Here is a 21,518-nt window from a genome sequence, read left to right as displayed (position 1 = left end):
AAAACTAATTTCAGTGGAAGAAGTCAGAGGAACTGAGAAATAACCACATTACCACTTTATTGTTTGTGGAAGTTAATAGTTAAATGGATACTGTCAAGGTCCACTTGGTAAACCTTCCCAATGCAAATTTTTAATCACTGAAAGAAGCAGGAAGCATAAGATAGTCATCTTGAAATAACTGTCATTAAATTCATCTCAGTGTATTCATTTCCTCAGAGTAATCTCTCCTGACAAAAACACTTTTATGCAAAAATATCTCCACTAGGTTTTTTCCAACACAGAAATGCAAAAAAACATATCCCTAAGCAACACTAATCTATTGAAAGCAAACAATCGTGGCTCTGATGTTCTTAGCTTGTTGGGATCTCTACAGAAGATCTGTAGAAAGCAAGTACACATGTATGTGTACGTAATGTTAGGTACTCATGTTATGCGTGCATAATTGTTCAAAAGTTGTTGCAATGAAGTTGAATGAAGTAGATTTTTTGAAAAACAAATTCAGTACAAAAAGAACTGAAGCACACACTTGCACAATAAATTCTCACCACTCACTTAACAAATAAAATCATAGGACAGCCTAGGTGTCAAGACCTTGCAAATTTCTCCTAGCCCATTTTCATGCTCAGCCTGAGTTGCCACAAGCCCCTCTTCTCAAGCTTTGAGATAGTCTGCAAAATCACTGAGGGCTGCCTGGCAGTTGCCTGAATATGCAAGAACATTATAATATGTTTAAGCTTTGGTTAAAAAACAACAAACAAACGGAAGCTTGTTAAATGTCACTATTGAAACAGAATAATAAAGAAGATTTTAGCACAGTTTATAAGGTCCTGGTGGGGAACTATCCCACTATATCCAAGGTAAAAGCCTTAACTAAGAGCAAAAGTGTCTGCTCTAGACTTTGCCTACATCAGATGGAGGACAAGGGAAGAAAAGAGAAGGTGGAAGAGGACTGAACACTGCTAATCATTTAGCACTACACAGCAAGAGCATGGTTCTTGCAGGACAGATAGCATCTCCCCTAATCTGAAGGTGCTATTTAACTTTAATGGGAGCTTGCAGAACCTGAAAACATGCCGCTCTATGTAACTTTTGGGACACTTCAACCAGTGAAGAAGGAAATTGCTTATAGAACTGAAACACTGCAATCCTAAATAATGAGCCCATAGAGTAAAGCTGCAACTGACCTCCTTCCACTAGTCATACAGTCCAGCAGTAATGACTCTCTGGAGGAAAGCAAGCTCACTTTCACACCTCCAAAGCCATACCTGTTTAACAGCTTCTTGGGCAGCATACATGCCATTGCAACATGAATGCTCTTCCCACATCCACACTAGTGGGCAGTACAAATGACAGAAGGTCCATTTAACCGGTGTGAAGCAACAAGCTGCTAACTCAAGCAGTTTGCTCTGGGAGACAATTAGCACAGCACGCATCCACTGGCTAAATTCATGAGCCTGGCTCACTGTCACTAGAGAACAAGCACACTACACAGGGCACAGGCACGTGCTACGTGCTTGGCACAGACAGGCAGTACAAGAAATTGTCTGCTGAGCTCAACTTCCCTTTAGGAGTATGAATGTGTCCTCGCACCCCAGGCCAGACGCCTGGCCCAAAAACAACATGGGAGGACCTTCTGCCACCCCCACCACCTTAGAAATGAACCTCCTGCAGCTGCACACTGCGGAACGCACAACCAAGCGCTCAGGCTACTAAACCCTTCCAGGGGCCTCCTCTAGAGAAGCAAACCCAAAAGCACAACCTAGCGAGCACGCACAGATTGTCGGAAAAAATGGATGGTAACAACTCGCCACCGCCCGCGCCCCCGACGCAACGACTAAGAAAGGCCTCGCGAGACTGAGCAATTTATAGCCGCGGCTGAAGAGAGCGACAGGCAGCTCAGCCAATGAGCGGCGCATCCCGGCGCGACGCCCCCGCCATTGGCGGCCGGCGGGGCTGGCGTTGGGCCGGTGGGGCGGGGATTCCGCGGCGCGGCGCGGCGCGGCGCGGCGCGGCTTCACGGAGCCGGGCGCGGGGGGCGGTCGCGCGAGCTGAGCGCGTCGCTGACGAGAGAGGGAGGGCGGGCAGGGGGAGGAGAGGGGAACGCGAGCACCGGCGCGAGCCGCGACAGTCGCTCGCCGCCGCCGCCTCTGCCCGCGCGCCCCCGCGGCTCCCCCTGCCGGAGCGCAGCGCAGCGCAGCGCACAGGTGAGGATGACAGCGGCGCTGCCCGGGACCCGGTTCCCCCAGCGGTCCCCGAGCCCCTGGTGCCGGCTTCGGACTCGGCTTGGAGCCGGCAATCGGGTAGCGGTAGCTACGGCAGACCGCCCCCTCCACCCTCCCCCACCCCTTTGCTCCCCGCCCCTGGCTTTTTGGGAGCTGGGACCGGACATCTCTCCTTCTTTGCACCCTCTGGTGTGGGTTTGCAGTGGAGGCGCTTCGCTTTCGCACGCTGGGGGTCCCTCTGCGATGTTGCCCGAGGGAGGGAGGCAAGGGGCTGTCCTGCTCCCCCATCTGCATGCATGCACCCTTCTGCGCGCACATGCACCTGCGTGGTGGTGTAACGGGTTGCGAGTCCTTCGCAGGACTTGCTGCCACCCCTTTCCTCCGCCCAGCGCTGGGGGTGTCCGCGGCCCTTAGCAGAGCGTGCGGAGGGCGCCGCGAAGGTCCGGAGCAGAGCGGCGATGCTCCCCCTCCTTCCCCGGCTGGGGTGGTGGGGGTGCCTGGGAGAGCGCTGCCGCTGCCCCTTCTCTCTCTTTGCCCTCTTCCTCTTTCTCCCTCCCCTCCCGGTGTGCTGGGAGCCTAAAGGGTTTTTAGCAGAGTTTTTGCAGCTTCCTTCCTCCACTCCCCCCCGCTTCCAAAATCTCCTTCCAGGCGCGTTAGGCGCCGCGCAGGTTCCCGGACCCGGCGCTCCCCCCTCTGTCGCCGTTAGCTCTTGCCTTCTGCCACCGCGGCCGGCGGGGCTCGCCGCTGCTCCGCGGCGTGTACACACACACACACACACACACACACACACACACACACACACACACACACACACTCTTCTCGCTCCCCGAGTAAACATTCACTAGGCGGGGGGGGAGGAAGGTCCCGACCAACTCGGGACACACCGCGGCGGCCGCCCCCGTTTCCGCAGCGGGCGGCGGCAGCGCGCCGCCGTCCCCGGACCCTGAGCGGGCTGGGGCGGGGGGGAACTCGGCTGCGAAATGGCAGCGCGGTGACGGGCGGCGAGACCGGGTGTCAGCGCGCGGCCGGGGGCGGGGGGGCGGAGAACGCGTAACGGCCGCCCGCCCTGCCGTTAACGGTCGCCGGTGGCGGCGCGCGGCGGCGGGCGCGGAGGGTGGCGTTGCCTCCTCGACCGCGGGGTCTCGCTGAACTTGCGGCGCCCGGTGCTGGGGGCTCCGCCGGCCCCGGGGAGGGCGGGGGGAGGCAGCAGCTCGAAGCGGCGGGCGCTTCTCCGTCCCGCTGGGCGCTCACCTGCGGAGCGCGGTGGCGGTGACCTCCTTAGGACGGAGATGGAGGAAAATGGGTTTTCATTCGCCGGCGGCAACAGAGGGAGCCGGTGTCGGGAGGGAGGATGGAGCCAGCGGGCTGGGGGAGGGGGCTCAGCTTGCAGGCTGGGGCTCTCAGCTCTGGGTGTCAGGAAATGTTTCGATGAAAATAAGGTGAAAAAGACTGCCTAGAGATTCTCCCACCTGCTTTCCTTTTTGTTTGCTTTTAATAACGTACCGCTCTTGTATGCCTTACAGAACAACCTTCTAAATACGGTACTGCTGCCATTGTAGGTGCTTTTGCAGAATGGGATCTGGTCTGATCCTCTCAGAAGTCTGGCACTCTTCAGGCTTTGAACCTGCACAGCCAAACCCTTCAGCAAGCGTGTAAGGAACCCAGCTGAGCATTTGCAGGGGCATTGAAGTGCATCAGGTTTTACAGTTTGCAGTTGAAACTATGCTTTGTATGCTTTTGTGTGTATTACAGGAGTGTTTGGATACATACAGAAACTTCGTAGTTTATTTAAGGCATGATTCAGTAGGGTGCTGCTCAGCTCCTGTGAGATGCCAAGTACCTTCAATTCCCATGGCCTTCAGCATCTAGCAGGGTCATTCCTGTTTGCGGTGGCAAGGTTTAAGTCATATCAGCGCTGGAAAATTTCACGGGCCTCATGTATCTAGTTATACCTTGTCATAATGTAGGCTTAAACTGGATTACCCCTCAGTTAAATTAGCTTAGTTTGTGTCGTAAATTATTGAACAAATCTGAAGTGACCACCTGGGGGTTAAATAATTTATGTGCATCTATATGTGGGTTTTTCCTGGCTTAACTAGATGAATTTTTAAAAGCCGAAATGCTTCCAGTACATGTATGGCCTTGATGTATGCAGTTTAATGTAGTGAAATACTTGAATAATCATCTAAGTACTGTTAAACTGTAGCTGAGCTGTTGATGCCTGTATTAAGAGGAGTGGGTGAAGGGGGCAACACCAGAAGACCCCTGGGGTTGTATAAAGTATACAGAGAATAAGGATAAAAGTAGAACCAGCCCACTCAAAACCATGATAATTCATAATTTGACACAGTTTTGTGCATACTCACTGGTAGTTTAGTCATTTTACTACTGGTTTCTTCTTCTTGCCTTCCCTCCCTCCCCCCCATTTTAAGAATCTTTCGAGTGGTGTTTTCCTGTAGCTTTAAATACCACAGTGAGAGGCCCGGATCACGACCTCTAGATTTTGTGGCAGCAAATGTAAAAATGACACCCAGACTTTCTGGCACGGCAGGCAGTTCACTTTCCTTGCATTATCAGATGGTATTTTTACTTTCCTAGCTGCCCTGTCTGGCTGCATGTTGGACCAGCTGTATATTTCCCCTGCTGGGATAATCCACCTAGCTTGTATCCTGGTCCATTGTGTACACTTGAGTTGCTCTGGAGGGATCTGACTGCAGCTAGAATAAATAACAGTTAAGGCAGGCTACAGATTAGGCATCCTTGCTTCAGAGCAACTTTAGCCCTGTTAAACTGTTAGTGTCACTGGCATTGTCAGTGTCCTAGTCACTTATTCGAGTAGACTGGGAATGACCTGAACTGCTCTTGCAGCCAGGCCATATGAAACTTCGGGGTTTTGAGATTCTTTTCTATCCTTCTTATTAAAGTTCATCCAGACTTTTGTCTTCTGACCTAGTTACTGTTGCCTACCCCGTTGACTTTTGTGATGTCCATCTCCTATTCAAAGTGCTTGCGCTGATATTTCCTGGCATGCCGTGCTTTCCATGTTAGTTTTCTTCACATCTCTCAGCTGTCTTTATCTTTCATTGTGCTGAATTCAGGTTTCCTATTTCATAAAGCCTTTCACAGTTCTTTCTGTTCCTGCTCATTATTTTGTTTCTTACTGAATTTTACTATCTGCTTTGTCTGCTTCCTGCATACATGCATTTGTTCTGTACCTCAGAGGTACTATGTGATTTCCAAGTTAATGTTTAAAGTCAAAGTCCTGTCGGTGCATAAAATTCCTCAAAGCCCAAAGCACATTACTAGCATTGTACGTGAGGTAATCACAGTCAGAAGGTAACCGCTTTCTGTAGCCTCGAAGTTGTGAGCAAAGTTTGAACACAAAAGCATGTTGTTCTGTAACTTTGTTGATCTCTACCTTTCCTTTGTTAACCACGCCTGCTTGTTCATCCTGTCTTGTTTCCAAGTTCTTTGGTAAAGGTTATGTGTGCTGCAGTAGCTCAGATTTGACTGGAATCTCTAGGTACCAGTATAATAAAAAAAATTTTTCCTTGTTGGTCTAAATGTACCCAGAGAAAAGACTGACTGAGATTGCTTGTGATGGGAAAATTCAAGGCAAGTCTTTCTTTATTGCTGGGTAACGTACCTGTATCAGATGGAACTTACTGTGGGGAAAAACTGGCAGAACCCTGAAAGGATGTCAAATGTTTATGCTACTGTAAATGATGATTTGGGTCTTTTAAAAACAAATCCCCCCAGCTTTTAAAGCAGGGCATGGGTTAATTTGCATGCGTATTTTCTTTGTCCTGCTTGGTTAGGATAGCGTGTTTAGATGCTGGCTGTGTTTGAACAGTTGAGGATTTTCTAGTTGGGATATGGAACCTTCATCTGGGGCAAAACTGAACTGTTGGATGACCTCTGTGCTGCGTCCTGGTGCATGTGTGGCAGGGATAGAGGAGTAATGTGGTCATAGTGTGGTATTTTCATGTTTTTTGTGCAGTGCTGCCAGCTGTTATAAACTGAAGAATCTCTGCATGTGTGACCGTAATCTGTGCTTCAGCTGAAGCTAAACTAGGGGAAAATGGTTGTGGATGGATCAAATATTTTTTGCACTGAGCAGATAAAGATAAATGATGTAGATTTACACATGGTGTTCAAAGCCCTGGTCTCTCAGTTCACTGGGGATAGTTCCAGTGCTGCGGTTACACTAGGCCCCACTGATTTCAGATGGGTTTTGTCAAAGTGAGTACTTACAATTGGGGCCTCAAGTTGCTCGCTTCCTGAGAACCCTCTCATATCTGCAAGCGTGACAGTTGATCTTGCCTTGACTTTGTGATAGAATTGTAATATAGGTCATATATATGTTTGTCCTTTAACAACCAAACACGTGAAATGCAGTGCTTCCAGATACAGGCAGTTCTAATGGAAAAGGACAAACTAATATTCCCTGCTATTCCCTGAGCTGAGACTGAGGCAGTGAGTGTAAGCCATAGTAATGAGCGTATAGTAGCATTTCTCTGCTGTATTTTGGTACATGAGGGTCTCTTGTAAATATTGCTTTGTCTTAAACTGTTAAACTTTTGTTTCCTTAAAACAGGACTAGAAGAATAAAGAGAAGTTAACTTACAAAAACTGATAAGAAAGCTGAATAAGAGTTTGAAATGGATTGATTTATGATATGTTTGATATGTGAGAGCAACGTTTTGTGTTGCTGTTGGCCAGCTGCTGCTGCCGGTGGACTTCAGCTGACTTCATTGCAGCAAGCCCAACAGATCCTAATCACTAATAGAACGTAAACAAGTGTGATGCTGAAATGAGATGAGGCTCCGAAATGGAACTGTGGCCACCGTGTTAGTATTCATCACTACTTTCCTCAGTTTGTCCTGGTATACTGCATGGCAAAATGGGAAAGGTAAGTAAAATGCTATGAAAACAAATTGACCTCTATGTGAGTGTATGGCACAGGAATGAATAGTACAGCATATGTGTTGTTGCTGTATGTTGGTAATCTGTAAATTGTTGACTTGAGTTGTTGTATGTTGTTGAATTGTTGTGAATTGTTGTATGTTGACTAGCTCTGCTTCAGAAGGTACGGCCTTGGTGAGGAATAAATACTTGCTAGTAGACTTTGAAAATTAACTTGGAGGGAATCCTTTTGTTAAAAAAAAAAAATCTCTGAAGAGAAACAAATACCGCTGTTTGAGGAAGGATTTGTTTCAGACGGAATAGTTCTTTTAATCTGGTTTATGGTTTTTGGAGAAACAGACTTTTCTGGGCATTTTTTGTTTGTTTGTTTTGTTTTGTTTTTCTTCTTATAACGTATGACTAATGGACTGGCCTGGAGAGTGTTATTTTTGGTGCTGGTTTCTGTCTTCTCTGATGATTTGGTGATGGCAATGGCAAACTGCCAATCAACACCATTGAGTGATTTTTATTTCTTGCTGAAAGAAATGTACAATATTTCGTGTCTAAGTATGATTTAAGAAATGCAGTCATATGAACAAGTTGACCAAGTAATGGGATATGCATCTATTATAATAATATGAGCAATCTCTTGAAATAGGGAAGAAACTGTCATGTATAATAATTTTTACCTTTTTATATATGTTTGTTAATCATATTGCAGTCCCTGTGAACCTTGGAAAATTCTGGTTTTCTGACAGTCAGAACTGTTTACTGCGAATAAGATGTTTTGGGTTTGTCCTTCAGGAAAGCAAATAAACTTGTTCAGTAATGGTTTCTAAAAGCAGGATATTTGTTTTAGAAAGACCTGGTCTCTTGAAAAATAGTAGGCTGTGTCCTTCAAAGATAAAGTCATTTTAAAACACACTCTGTCTTAAATGAGATTGTTACATGGTTTGTTCTGACCGTTCTGCTGAGAACCTTATCTTCAGTTGTGCTTTGGGTCCAATAAGAAGAGCAAGCTGAGAATTTCCAGGAATACCATCCGTTGTAGCATGGCCAGCATGCAATCTTTCTTTAAGTATAGAAGAAGAATGAAAAAGATCCTTTGGGAAGAAGCAGATGAGTTCTGTGGCATATTGACTATTTTTCATTGGGTATTTGTAGGAGAAGCAGATGCTATGTGGTCTGATCTCTGCTGTAGCGGTTGGTCAGTAGGCTAGCCTTGTGAATGTAAGCATCAGTAAAAATGTCAGATTCTTGAGGTTGTGCAGATCTTTTAATTGGGCGACAGAAGGGTATAAGTGCCAAACACTAACAATAAAGGGTATTTAAATTGCACCGTAAGTAGTATTTTTTTTTCATTTTAGATAATACCATACATATTCTCAAACTAGACTTCATGTTACTGATTTTTGTCTTGCAATAAAGGTCACTATTGAGACAGTGCTGATCTGTATGATACTTGGTGACATTCAGTGCATGTTTAAGTTTCTCTTGGTCAGAAAGGTCTGTTTTTGATACTTGTTTTTTTCCATCTGAGTGCTCAGAATAAATACTTCCTTAATGGTAGCATAGAAGTTATGCTTTTTATCTTCCTCCAGATCTTTCTGTTGAACATTAAGATGGTAATTAGTTAAATAAAAGTCAGTGTAACAAGATGTCAGTAATATGTTAAGTAATCATGAAATGCAGTTATGTAACTACGATCTAAGCAATTTGCTCTTAAGGTGTTCTTTCAAGTAAAACTTATACATACAATAAAATATGAAAATTTATTTCACTTTTTAACTTAGACAACCTGTGTAAATTAATAAAATACTAAGTATAAGACTAACATAGATTTGAGTTCTTTTCAGTACCACATTTTAAACCAGAGACATTTCCACACCAATGTGAAAAGCTTTGAAACTGACAATATATATATTTTTTAAGAATTCATTTTCTAAACTTGATATCATTTTATGTTTATTTAATAAGCCTTAGGGGATGGTCTCTTAATTCTTTGATCACTTTTTCATTTCAGTTTATTGATTTGGCTCAATTATAAGCAAATAAGGCACTTGTTCCAATTCATGAGAGGCTCTGAGGTTTCACTATGGTGATCATCATCTTTTTTTTTTATTTGTCTGCATTTATATGGCATGTGTTGGACTCCTGTAGGCATTTGTCAGTCTTGGATAGCAAAGTAAATCTACACTTGGCACTCAAAAAGAAAATACTATTACAATTTTTTAAAAGAAAAAGCAACCCCCCTTAACTTTGAAGTGGTAACCAAGCAAATTTTGCTTTTTAAAAGCAGAAGCATAGTGCCTTGCTCTAACAACCTTAAACCACTATTCAGATGATTCATTTTAACTGAGGAACTAAGAGACCTCTGCATAAAGACCTTGGATGATTGTCATTTGAATAGCAGAACCATTTGCACAGTAGTGATAAGTCTGGAATGATGTGGTATTTCTGCAGATCATATCTTTCTCTAATAAATATATGTGGTCCCAGTCTGTGAAAGCATACTTGTGCAAGACAGAGTTTAGACATTTTAAGGTGATACAGACTTTGATACTAGTTTAAAGAGAAAAAATTTATCTCCCGAGGTCAGTGCTTTACAAACTGTAAGAAATGCTGAGAAGTCGTTGGGAGTTGAAGTAAATACTCTGAATCCTACCTTCACTGGGAAGAGCATGATTCTAGCTTAGTCTGGTGGCCAGGTTATATAAATAACAATGATCTGTCCTGTGAAAGGTTATTTGGATGAAATGGCCAATTACATGTTTTTTGTGTTTAAAGTTAACTGTGTTCTAAGAAGGTTGACTGAGTTAGCTCTTATCTTTGAAGAGCATCTTCGAAATTAGGGCAAGATCTGTGTCACTTCCTGGACCCCATGCAGTATCTAGAAATGCTGGAGCTGTAAGAAAGCAGTATAAACACTGAATACACCTGGGGAAGACCTCTCCCTTCTGTGCGAAGTATGAAAAAAGAGTCGTAAGGCTGCTCTCTGGTGTTAAAAATATACTTGGATGTGGTTAACTCATAAATGAGATATAGATTTCGGAAATCCAGTCATCAAAGTGGAGATTACTTTGGAGTATGTAAGAAAGCACTTTTAAAGGATCTGCATTGAGGAGTGCTGCTGTTTTGTCACTTCATATTCACAGTTGGTTAGCACAACTTAAGAGGCCCTTGAATCCCTCCTAGGGTTAGACTCTTATGCAAGTGACAACTTTATGCTTAACATCATCTGTTGTGACTGGATCACGCTTTCCAGTACTACTGACCTGCACAGGGTTGTAGGACTTCACCACCTCATTTCTGAGCTACAGAAATATAGTCTTCTTTAGCCTAAAGGCACTACTCTTAAGAAGATCCAACCAGTACAAGATATTTCTCTGTACCTATTATACCAATCACAAAAATTACATCAAAGATGTTGTGCACTATGTAGAGTGTGATCTTGATGTTTTGTCTTTAATGCGACTAGTAGTCTGAGCTTGAGTACATAATGATCCAGGAGGATTCTGCTAAAGAACTGCTTCTTGGGCCCAACAAACTTCCTGTTGTCTTCAGGAAAATTAGTAAGCAAGGTAAATGACTTACTGAATTGGGGCTGATACGATAGAATGAACTTCCTCAGCTACTTCATCACTTGCTTCCCTCATGGATGTTCTACCCTGATCCTGTTGTCTTTGGTAAAAATGCGTAGCAGTTTTTTTGTTTAAAGTATGCACACTTATTCTTGTTGAAAGACAGTGCCTTGTATCACTTATGGAAGGCATTTGGCTACTGGAAGTGATAAGAACACGTACAGAATGTGTATCCTGAAAATCTGAGGCAGCTTAACCTTTTACTTCAGGACTGTCTACATGATGTGGTTCCCAAAGCAGTCTGGAACTAGTAGTGTATGCCATCTTTTTTCCATGCAAAACATCCTTTTCTCTAATGCAGCTCATGAGATAGTTAACCAGCTTTCTAGGCTTGCTGAATTGCTTAGGCAATGAGTAGGAGCTACTTTAGTAGCAACCATTGTAGCAAATTTTGGAGTTACTGTTGTCTTCTTGCTGTTAATGATGACCTTTTCTCTCCTTTGGAGAGGTAAAGAAAAATGGCCTGATCTGTATAATAAAACTGTTGTCCCGCCCCTCTTCTATCTATTTTCATAAAATTAGAATTACCCTACTGTGATGCTCAGCCACAATAGTTCTGCAAAATGATGTCCAAACTTAACAAACTAAATTAACTTAGGCGTAGGGAAACATAACCTAGCCTAAAATAAAAGGCATCAGTGATGGGAAATGTTGGTTTCCTTTAGAATTGCTGTTACAGATTTTTGAGGAGTGGAATTTAAAGGAAATAGTTCCCCTTTTCTTTTTAACATGAGCACATGAGTATTACTGAAGTTTTAATCTAAAATATACTTCAAGTTTCATTTCCAAAGTGGACAAATTCACATGTGGCTTCATGATGTTAGAAATATGAGTTGAATTTCATGATGGCCAGTCAGGAATGTAGGTTTGGCATGGTTATTGTGAGTCCGTTGCAGTCAATGAAAGTGCAGATGAATCAAGTGGGAGATGTACGTATCTCAGGTGCTCAGGTGGGCAGGCTGCAGTTATCAGTACCATTGTGTTTGTGTCATGCCTGTTGCAACAGAACTTCTCAGTGACATCAGTAACTTTGATGAGTTGCACTCAAAAGGATCACAGCAAAAGGGCCTTTTGCAGCACTGCCCCATCCCCTTGTCCTGTGTTTCTATAAAGTGCTAGCTAGATTAGCACAACGTTTTGTGGTATTCTAAAATGTGGTTGCTCCTAGAGTATATAATGTGATCAGTCTTGGCTAGCAGCTTGAGCTACTGCTCTTGATTGTGGGCCAGCCTTTGGGGTTGGGGAAAGCTGCTGCTTTTGCTCTGTGTGGGTTCCTTTAATAGTTGTTCAGCCTGAGTCTTCTACTCTTGCAAGACTTCTCCAAAACAGTCTGTTGTTCTCATGCAGAGGATATCACTTGAGTAACTTAGCCCGGAAAGACAGTTGCCTCTGACATAGCTGCTCATACCATAACAACTCTACTGCAACAACTAAAACATTTGCCATGGATTGTAAGCCAGCATTTATCTTCTTTCTTTATCTCATACTTTCTTTCTGGAGTACTTACCAATAGATACACCTTTACATTTTTAACAGTGAGCAAGAGTGGCTCCTTTGTGATCTAGCCTGGGCTTACTGCTAGTTGGTATTTTCATTAGTAAATCTGGGTGATGGAAAGGAGCAAGTGCATATTAAATTTCAGACTGCACCTTGCTGGGAGGAGCAGTAGAGTTAGGCTGAAAGGTCAACATTCAAAATGTCTTCTGCAAATTTGAGACAGTCAACAATGGAGGTGAATGGAGGATTGGGACAAATCCCAAGTGCTGTTGAAGGCAGATGAGAATGCCCCAGATGAAAGAAGGGTGCGGTAAGGCAGAAATAGTCAAGAATACTGAATGGGAAAAAAAACTGGGTGTTAGGATTCTAGTTAGGAACAACAGTTTATTGTAAATCACTTGCTAAATGTGAGTCGTCATGTTATTGCAGAAACAAAAAGGAATCCAACAGAAAAGGGCGTAGAAGTATAAAGTGTACCATTTCTGCAAGAGGCAAGAAGTGCTCCTTCTGCTGTGCTTGGTACTGTGTCCACTTCTGGATGGTGCACTGCAAAGAAAATATAGATTCGTTAGATAAGGTTCAAAGAGCAATGAGTAATCGAAGATCTAGAAAATGTACACTGTAAGGAAAAAGTCAGTGTACCGGCATTCCATGGCATAAAGGCAAGGTGCAAGAAGAAAGAATGGTAATTTTCAAGTGCGTTGAAAGTTTTTGCAAAAAGAAAGGATATGATCTGTTGTTTGTGGCCATAGTGGACAGGAGAGGATATAAAGGACTGTAACTGAAGCAAGGGAAAATTAGATTAGACAAGTGGACAAGATATTTCTAACGATGAGTTCAGTTACATACTGGAGTATGTTGTTGAGAGGGATGAGGAATTTCCTTTATAGGAGTTTTTAAGAGCAGATTAAACCAGTGAAGACAAGTCAAAGTCACCAATACCATGTTTGGTACCAATAGAGATTTGGGCTAACACAGAAAAAGTGTGCTGCACTGGGTTTTTGAAGTCAGTTTGACACCAAGAAAGTCAAAGGTAGGGAAGACCTACAGCTGAGAGAAATGATGTAACGTTGAAGCTAGTTTTGAGTGGAAGACTGGACTAGATGACCTCTGGATGTCCTTTCTAACCTAAGTTATACTACGTGTTCTTGACTTGCCCAGGTTTGTCTCTACTTGTGCTGAGTGACATGCCAGTGCTTTTCATTAGTAACTAACATTGATGTTTGAGTAAGATATGCAGGAGTTGCCCTTTATTATGGTGACCAGTCAGTCTCTTAAAATACACAAAATATTTCCTTGTATTTTAGCAGCATCACTTAACCTATTATTGTTAATGTTCACAGACCTTTCTGTGCATAGAAACCATTAAAATATCATTAGCAGAATTTCAGAAAGTTGCTTGTTTTTATTTTTAAGTGTATTTTTCCCACCCCCTCAGTTTAGAGTAATATCTTATTCAACAACCCAGTTCCTCCTGTGCAATCCAAATTTTATTTGTTGTATGGATAACCAAAGAGCTTTTTAAAATTTTTGTACAATCCCTGCAATTAGAATCCTGTAAGTTGTTTATTGTTAGGGCAAAACATTGGTAAGCCTATAGTGTAGTTTTGTTTGTTGATAATGCACTGTGTTTTGTTTTCCTGAAAATGGCAGAAAGTGAATAGAGAGTGGTTTCCTTGCTCACAGTGCAAGGCTTTCTTCCAGCTAGTCCCTATCTAAAAAGCAATTACCCTAGACACTCTTTTAGCACTGTGCTTCCAGCTGCTTTTCAGGTTGTCTTGTTGGCTTTCATGAAGCTTTCTGTCATTTTCTGCTGATGCTTCCCGCAGACATGCCATCTATCCATCGAACAGTAAACAACAGAAACCCTCTTTTTGCTTCTGACAGTATATAATTTTAATATTTTATTCTCAATTTCTTTTAATTTTTTTTGCTTATCTCACTTAAATGTTGCTACTGTGGCCCACAGATGCATTGTGACCTTACATATCAACATCATGAATAGGTAAGTTTCCTCTGACACCTCAGGGAGAGGCTGAACTAGATCTTTTTTCCATTACAAATTACCAGTGAAGTAATTTGTGAGTAAAAGCCCCCATATTTAGGTGTGCAGCCCCTAGAGACAAACTGTAGAGGTATTATTGGAGAGAGATTTGAATGTAAGAAATCTGATGGGGTCAGGTTATGGCTTGTGGGGTTGTTGTTAATTTGCAACCATGCAGGAGCATTGCGAAACTTTGATTCTGAGTTGTTTGCGAAGTAGACAAGTTAGAATCTGTGCTTGGAAACTGAGCTTCTTCAACACACAGTCGTTGAGGCACAAATCATCAAGGAACATCAGCAACCCCTACCGACCAGCACATGTGGAATCAATAATCAAACTTTTATGGAGCTTCAATTTTGTTTTCAAAATTGCAAGAAGATCTAAAAGTTTCAGTTCTTAGAGTACTGTTGTAATTGTGAGGTGGTAGCACATCTTCTGACCACCATTGTCTTTTGTTAGCTGAATTTTCTCCTAGTGTATTAGAATGCTAAACAAGGGAACATTAGGCCATGCCTCTGCTATTACTAATCTCATTTTAATTTAGGAAACAAGTTTTTCTTGTTGTAGTTCCTGGTTTGTACGTGTATGTTTTGTTGGCTTCAGAGGGGAAGAAAAGGAATGGTTTAACTCCCAGAACAGTTATTGACAATTCTGTAGTAGAAGTAAATCACATTAAAGTTTTCAGAAGCTTTCAGGCTGTCAAAACTGAATGGTTGCTTTTTCATTCTGAGTCATGCTTTTTATTTCCCTGTATGCCATTTCCTGTGCCACATTGATCTGTTGCTGAGTTAATCCATCCGAGAACATGCAGCATCTTAACTCTCAAAATCTGAACCCTGAATGTTCAAACAATGTGTGAACATAAAATATGAATGATGGTTCTTGAAGATGGGTTGAGAGTACCATACATCTGGGTTTTCCTGTACGTAACGTCTTTCCCTTCATGGAAATCTGGCCTGGGCAGAAATCCCTCAGATGCAGTGTCTGTTAGCCCCAGATGGATCGTGCTGCGCAGGCATACTACTGCTGCCTAGATTACCTTATGACCAGAAATCCCAATTTTGATCACATCGTGTGTAGACAGTGACTGTTTAGGCATGCACGGTGACACCTTTGGGAAGTTTTATGTAAGTGCATATTTAGTAAGTAGTTACTGAGCAATTAATTGCACAATAGTCCCCATGTTTTTGGGATGCCTCAAAGGGATCCACTGCTCAGCTGTTGCCCAGTGGGTTGTGCTGCGAATCACATAGCTCCATGGGTTTCTGGAGAATGTATAGATGTGCATGTGTTGTAGAGTTTGACAGTGGAATAACTGTGTTCTCTTCTGATGTAAATAGGACATATGCACTCATAAGCAGAGATGACCTTTATTAGGTCAGGGCTCATTTTCCCTTTTTCTCCCCTGCATTGCTTTACTGAGGAGGCAGTTGTATATGATAAATGTGCATTTTTATAGCATCCTGAGAAACTGGAAAAGAGACTAATGCTTTGCACTATATTTACTGTACATTGCTTTAAGTCTAACTATATTTAACTTAGTTTGATGTTTTTTGACTAGAAACGAGCTAAGACGGGATGCAAGACTTTACTCTTTCTCTTGTTCTTTGGAGAGCCAGAGATGAGTTGCATCCAGTTGTGTGGTGTTTTAGTGATGTGTAGATTGTGATGATCAAAAATTTGAATTGGGTGAAGTGAGAGTTTATCCTCATGTAGGAAAATCAATTGAAACTAGAACATTCATGAATGTTATGAGTAGTACCAGTGGCTTTTCATTGTTCTCTAGGACAGTCATAACGATAAACTATGGACTTGGACAGATACTGAAAGTAAGATGGCTGTGGTTAACCTTTTCCGAAAGTTAAAATGTCATTGCAGTTTCTTTCTGTCTTAAGGCCTGCCTCTTTATTCTTTTTTTTTTTCCTTCTGTCACTCCTTCAGAATATTTTTCTAATCTGTCCTGCTCACTTAGGTCACATTTGGTGTTCTCAATAATACCATGTTTCTGTAAGTTTTGAGGAAACAGGCTGTTAGGAAGAAAACAGTCCCTGCTTGGCCCACAGGGAGGGAAGGGCCAGAGCTGAGCAGCTGTGTTGGTGTTTGCTAGTTGGCTGGCTAGTGCTCCTGTTCCCGCTGGTCACACAGCAGGTGCAGAGCTCTCCATCTGCTGCAGCACTGCTATTTTTTGCTTAGCTAGTGGTTAAAGGCATATGCTGTCACTGTATGATGTCTTAAGGGAAGTGGGTAGATAAGAAATGGAAGTGGGGTGAAGTCTGGAAGAAGTAAATGTACGGGGAGAGAAGCAGGGGATGACATGAGGGCTTGGGTGGTGATGCAGAGGCAAGGGCAGAATGCCGGTTCTGCAGGGCTGGGGTTGTAGTGGCAGAGGAAGTGAGGATCCCGGGATGGGGAAGGAGGGAGAGCTGCAGCCGCTGGGATACAAGTCCTGCAAGTGAGAGGCAGCTGTAGGAAAACAGGTCTAGGGAGCTTGTGCAGATGAAGGATGTCTGTCTGGTTTGGGATGTTCCCTCACCCAGTCTTTGCTGTCAGTAGTCGCACAAAATTGCCAGAGTGCAGGCTGAGAAAGAGAGAGGTATTTTACTTAAAATTCAGGTAAACATTTTCATATAAATTATGCATTTTGGCTTTGAAACTTGGACCTTGGATTGGATTGTTCATGATACTGTTGATTTAATGCTACTTAGAAGTGTAGGACAAACTGCTTATGATTGTGTTATGAGTGTATTTTTGTATTTGGTTGTCTTTTAAATTAGTGGAGAATAGCCTTCTGATTCTGGCAACAATCTGTACTTAAGCTGCTTGCTTTTATCTGCATCTAGGCTCGTGGTATATCTTGCTTGGTATTTGTGCTTATATTTATTGTTGTTGTTAAATGCACCATACAAGAGAAAAGCATTCATGGCTGCTTTGCTGTGTTATTTATTGAGAGGTTAATTTCCTTTTTTAAAAATGAGACTATCAATGTAGGAAGCTGTTTGTTAAGCTTTTTCAGATAAAGTGGGTGTCGCCATTTTTATCATAAGTTGTATATAAATGAAACTGTAGAGTTGATGGCTGATACAGTCTACTGTTCATTCTCACTGATTTAAAAAGTTGTATATATATTGCAATAATGGGTGAAAAGTAATAGGACATTTAAAAGCTTGTACCCCATGGTGTTATCGTTCGCATCTTTCAAAAGTAGACATGGACTTTTACATCCACAATTTTTTATGATGCAAAATAGGGTTTTTGAACAAAACTTTAGCAAAAAAGTCTTTCCTATAGAGGAAAATGAAAAAAATCTTTAATTTCAATTCTCCATATTAAAATGCAGCTTATAGGTACATGATGCTTCTTGCATCTCTTCTTCTGTAGGAGTAATTCCTACGCTGGGCTAAATCTTCCATGAACTGTTCATTTCTTGGTTAAAGAAAGGACCAGTACAAAAGTTACAATTCTGCTTGGAAGCCTTTGCCCATTTGAAATACAAACCTATTTGAACTATATTTCCATGTGGCATTTTAGCGTCACAGACTAATATTGAATAATGTTGATGAAGAGTAGTGTAATATAATGGAAAAAATAATTAAAAATATGTAATTAAAATGCTGATTTGGGAAAGTTAAAATGTCAGTTTTTTCACACTGAATATTTGGGAGACTTTTTTAGTGAAAAATATGACATTTCAGCTTCTCATTCTGTGCGATGCATTCCAATGGCTTTAGCCAATCTAGGTGAAAACCCCGTAGTGGCTTCTCTAACCTTGTGAAAACATGTTAATTGCTGCTTCCAGAATATTCTTTTTCTGTTTACAACCTCATGTTTGCCGCAATTGAAATTCTGATCCATTGAAGCGTATTATTTGGCATAAAAACAGCCATCATTTTTAACCTTGTTCTCATGTTGTTGTTCGTTTATATGAAAGCTAAGGCTGTGAAATGCTGACAAAACAGATACGATGGACTGAGTCCATGTCAGAGTTGAGATTAAATTAGTTTCAGGTGCCCAGCTATGGGTGAATTTTGAATTGTTTCAATGCCATAATTATAGGCCTGAGTGTGATCACCAGTGGTCATGACTGCGCATTAGCATGATAATCACTTCTAAACCTGAGTACCTGATTTTGTTTTCCAAATACAGCTCTGTTTGTCTGTATTACAGTGACCCTCAAGAATATTGATGACAGACTTGAGCTCTAGTAATTGCTTAACTTGGATGTTTGCAGAACGAAAGGACTAGAACTTGCACCTAAATCTCAATTTTTAAACAAGAATCTTTGATTTTGTCCTTCGAAACAGGGAGTCCATCAGCACTAGGCATCTTGGGAGGCAGTGGTTGGCTTTGGTTCCAGCTGTATAATTAACATTGTGTAATGTGAGCAACACAACAATTTAATTGTGTGTAATGATAGCTGGAGAAGGGAAGGAAGTGAGCTGATTTCATATCAGTTGGTTTCCTGAATTTTCTAATGTGTATCATGGTATGAATACAAGGAATAATCTGTGCAACCTTTGACTAAAACTTTAGCTATTTAATTTTAAAATCTAATTATAACCGTAGATGTTAAAGCAGGAAGTAAATGGGGGGGGGCATCAGATATGCAAAAGATTTTGAAAAACTGTAAAATGCAGATTTAGTTAATGACTGGCTGTTCCCAAGATGTGACTGACAAGATCAGAGGAAGCTTGAATGATTACCAAATTGATTTGGAAAAATGGATTGCTGTTTGTGCACACTGCATTTGGATAATAAACATTTTCAACAAAAATGTTCTTATTACAATCTTCTACAGAGACTTCTTTTTCTCTTTTGGATCCCTTTTGCAATTTTAACCTACTTATCAAGTCTATAACAACAAAATCAAAGATCCAGCTGTTACTTTCTAGAGTTTTGTTATAGCAAAGAGCACGATTTTAGTAAATTGAATTAGAAGTTTATTAGCTTATAAAGAGGTGATATACAGAGAAATATTTCTTAATTAAAAAAAAACAAACACACATTTGAGATGATCGGACTACATGTATATTTTGTTTTGATACCTTAAGATCAGTACGCATAGCTGTTTGTAGAAAGCAGCTGAAAATATTGGCTGGTCAAGGTCTGAAGAGAAACACGAGATGTCACAGATGATTTCTTCTACTCAAACTGACTTTAAGGAGTTGAATCACCTAAAGGGTAATTACATTTGTTTACACTGTCAGCAAATCTTCTGTAGGTATTTCAGGTGAAAGGGTTGTCTCTCTTGTTCTCTTATAGCAGATATGAAAGAGCAGTGCTTTACCAGGATTAGTTTTTGTTATTATATTTAATGTTAAAATTATGATAGCACACAGAGCTAACTATTCATCACTATAACGCCACACTGTGAGGATCCACATAAGCAATTGCAGCCTCTGTCATAGATCTTGTTGGAACTGAGCATAATTAGCTATTATGTATAGTTTTAAGAATATATTTTTGGTTACTGTTAACAATAACATATATATGAACTAAATGAGACGAAAGTATAGAGATGAGAGCAAACATAATAAATGGGCGCAACACATATGCTTAATACACGTCTTTCTGTGAAAATGTAGAATGGATTGTTTGGTTTTTATGTATATAAAAATGCAATGGAAAAGCTTTCCTTAAGTTATGTGCTTTAGTTCTTCAGTGTTACCAAAAAGGCAGTCTAAATTTCAAACCATCTCATATCTTGAAAGTAGAGTGTGTTTCAGTGCTGTGATTGTAACATTTACCCAACTGGAACTTCATGCTTGCTTAAGCAGTAGTTCTTCTGCGTAAGATTTTTATTCAGATTTGTAGTGCAGCTTTTTAACTGGTAATTTATTTAAAAACAATCACAACATAATGATCTTCGAAAAACCTGTCACTGGAAATCATATTCCCATTTTTGAGGTAATACTGTGAGGTTACTACTGAACATTTCCTAGTTTCTTTTGTGCTGTTGTACATTTAATCTGAGTCTTGTGCAAGACAGAAATATTAAAGTGAAGGTTTTTGCCAAAGATTGTTTGAAGGCAATGATTTTCTGACACTGTAAAAAGTTAATAACCAAATTATACAAATTCAATGGATTGCATGTTCTACTAAGCTCTTCCTTTATTATTTCCTAGATGGAACTCTTTGTGCTATCTATTCCTTTGGGGTGAATGATTCTATGTGGAAGATGCTATAAATTTAAAATAGCTGAAAACATCTGAAATATTGAGAGAAAAGCAGATAGGTGTGAAGCTCTATGTGTTTTGATTCATTACTGAACTATGATGTAACATAATGAACTTGCCTGGTTCAGAAATTTAGTTGGGGAAAAACAAAACAAAATCCTCACTGATTTTATTCTAGAACTGTTGTTTTTAACAGAGTGTATTTTACAAGCATTGTTAGTCTTTTTGGTCTCTTGATAGTGTTTTAATAAAATTAAGTGTGTTCCCTCAAAACTGAAATCTTTATTTGTTCTAATGAACTGGATACAACTTGTTTTAAGATACTAAAAAAAGCCCCGAAGATATAGTAAATTGCATATGATACTGCAAATCTAGTATGACATCTGATTTTTGTAGTATCACATGAGCTGATTTCTTTTATATATAGTGATTGTTATATTATTTTTATAAACTCTATGTAGATGCATTGTGAGGGGGAAATCTGTATCTTTAAGTTAGAACTGTTTTCTTTGAAGTACTTGGCTTTTTGTGAATACAATGTATGAAGCTTGTATTGATTCCTTATTGTTTCTATTCAGGGCTAGAGATGTGTTAAATGCTGATTGCTTATTGTGGGACTGATTTTGCGTATGATTTCAGTGACCTTTTTATGCCACTTTCCCTTTAAAGAAGAATTGCTGTAACAGTCAACAGTGCTTCTCAGCAATGGGAATAAAATAAAAAACCAAATAGATGGAACCTAAAAAGCCCTGAGGGTTATATTGGTCTGTAGAGTCCTGGGCAGTGTCATTTGCTAGGCAAAGAGGCAAAAACACTAGTTAGGTTAACAGTCAAATCAAGACAAATTGTAAATGTGAGATTTCTTTATTTTTCCCCTCACTGTAGCTTGTTGGGTTTTGTTTTAAAAGATGACCGTCAGCTCAAATGCTGCCAATAACTCTTCCCAAACAAATCATGTGTTTAATTATCCTTATTGTCTGAAGCCAATGCACAGACAGAACACCATATGCTTCTTTTGACTTGACCTCCTTAGTGG

At 41.1% G+C, this 21,518-nt stretch overlaps 1 protein-coding gene across 5 annotated transcripts in view; it reads left to right on the top strand.

Moving 5' to 3' along the window:
* Nucleotides 1–1,987: 1,987 nt before the first annotated feature.
* MGAT4A (alpha-1,3-mannosyl-glycoprotein 4-beta-N-acetylglucosaminyltransferase A) overlaps nt 1,988–21,518 on the top strand; it is a 78,492-nt gene continuing 58,961 nt past the window's right edge. For 4 of the 5 annotated variants that reach the window (XM_026103275.2, XM_026103276.2, XM_064502246.1 and 1 more), the window contains exons 1-2: nt 1,988–2,204; nt 6,820–7,134. In XM_026103275.2, coding sequence (XP_025959060.2) covers nt 7,041–7,134 — 94 coding nt within the window. In that variant the 5' untranslated portion in view covers nt 1,988–2,204; nt 6,820–7,040. Of the gene's footprint in view, nt 2,205–3,613; nt 3,875–6,819; nt 7,135–21,518 lie in introns of those variants that run through there. The other variant, XM_026103274.2, reaches the window with a different exon arrangement.

The sequence above is a fragment of the Dromaius novaehollandiae genome, chromosome 1, assembly GCF_036370855.1.
Source record: "Dromaius novaehollandiae isolate bDroNov1 chromosome 1, bDroNov1.hap1, whole genome shotgun sequence".
NCBI lineage: Eukaryota > Metazoa > Chordata > Aves > Casuariiformes > Dromaiidae > Dromaius > Dromaius novaehollandiae.
This window is presented reverse-complemented; position numbering and strand designations above follow the sequence as displayed.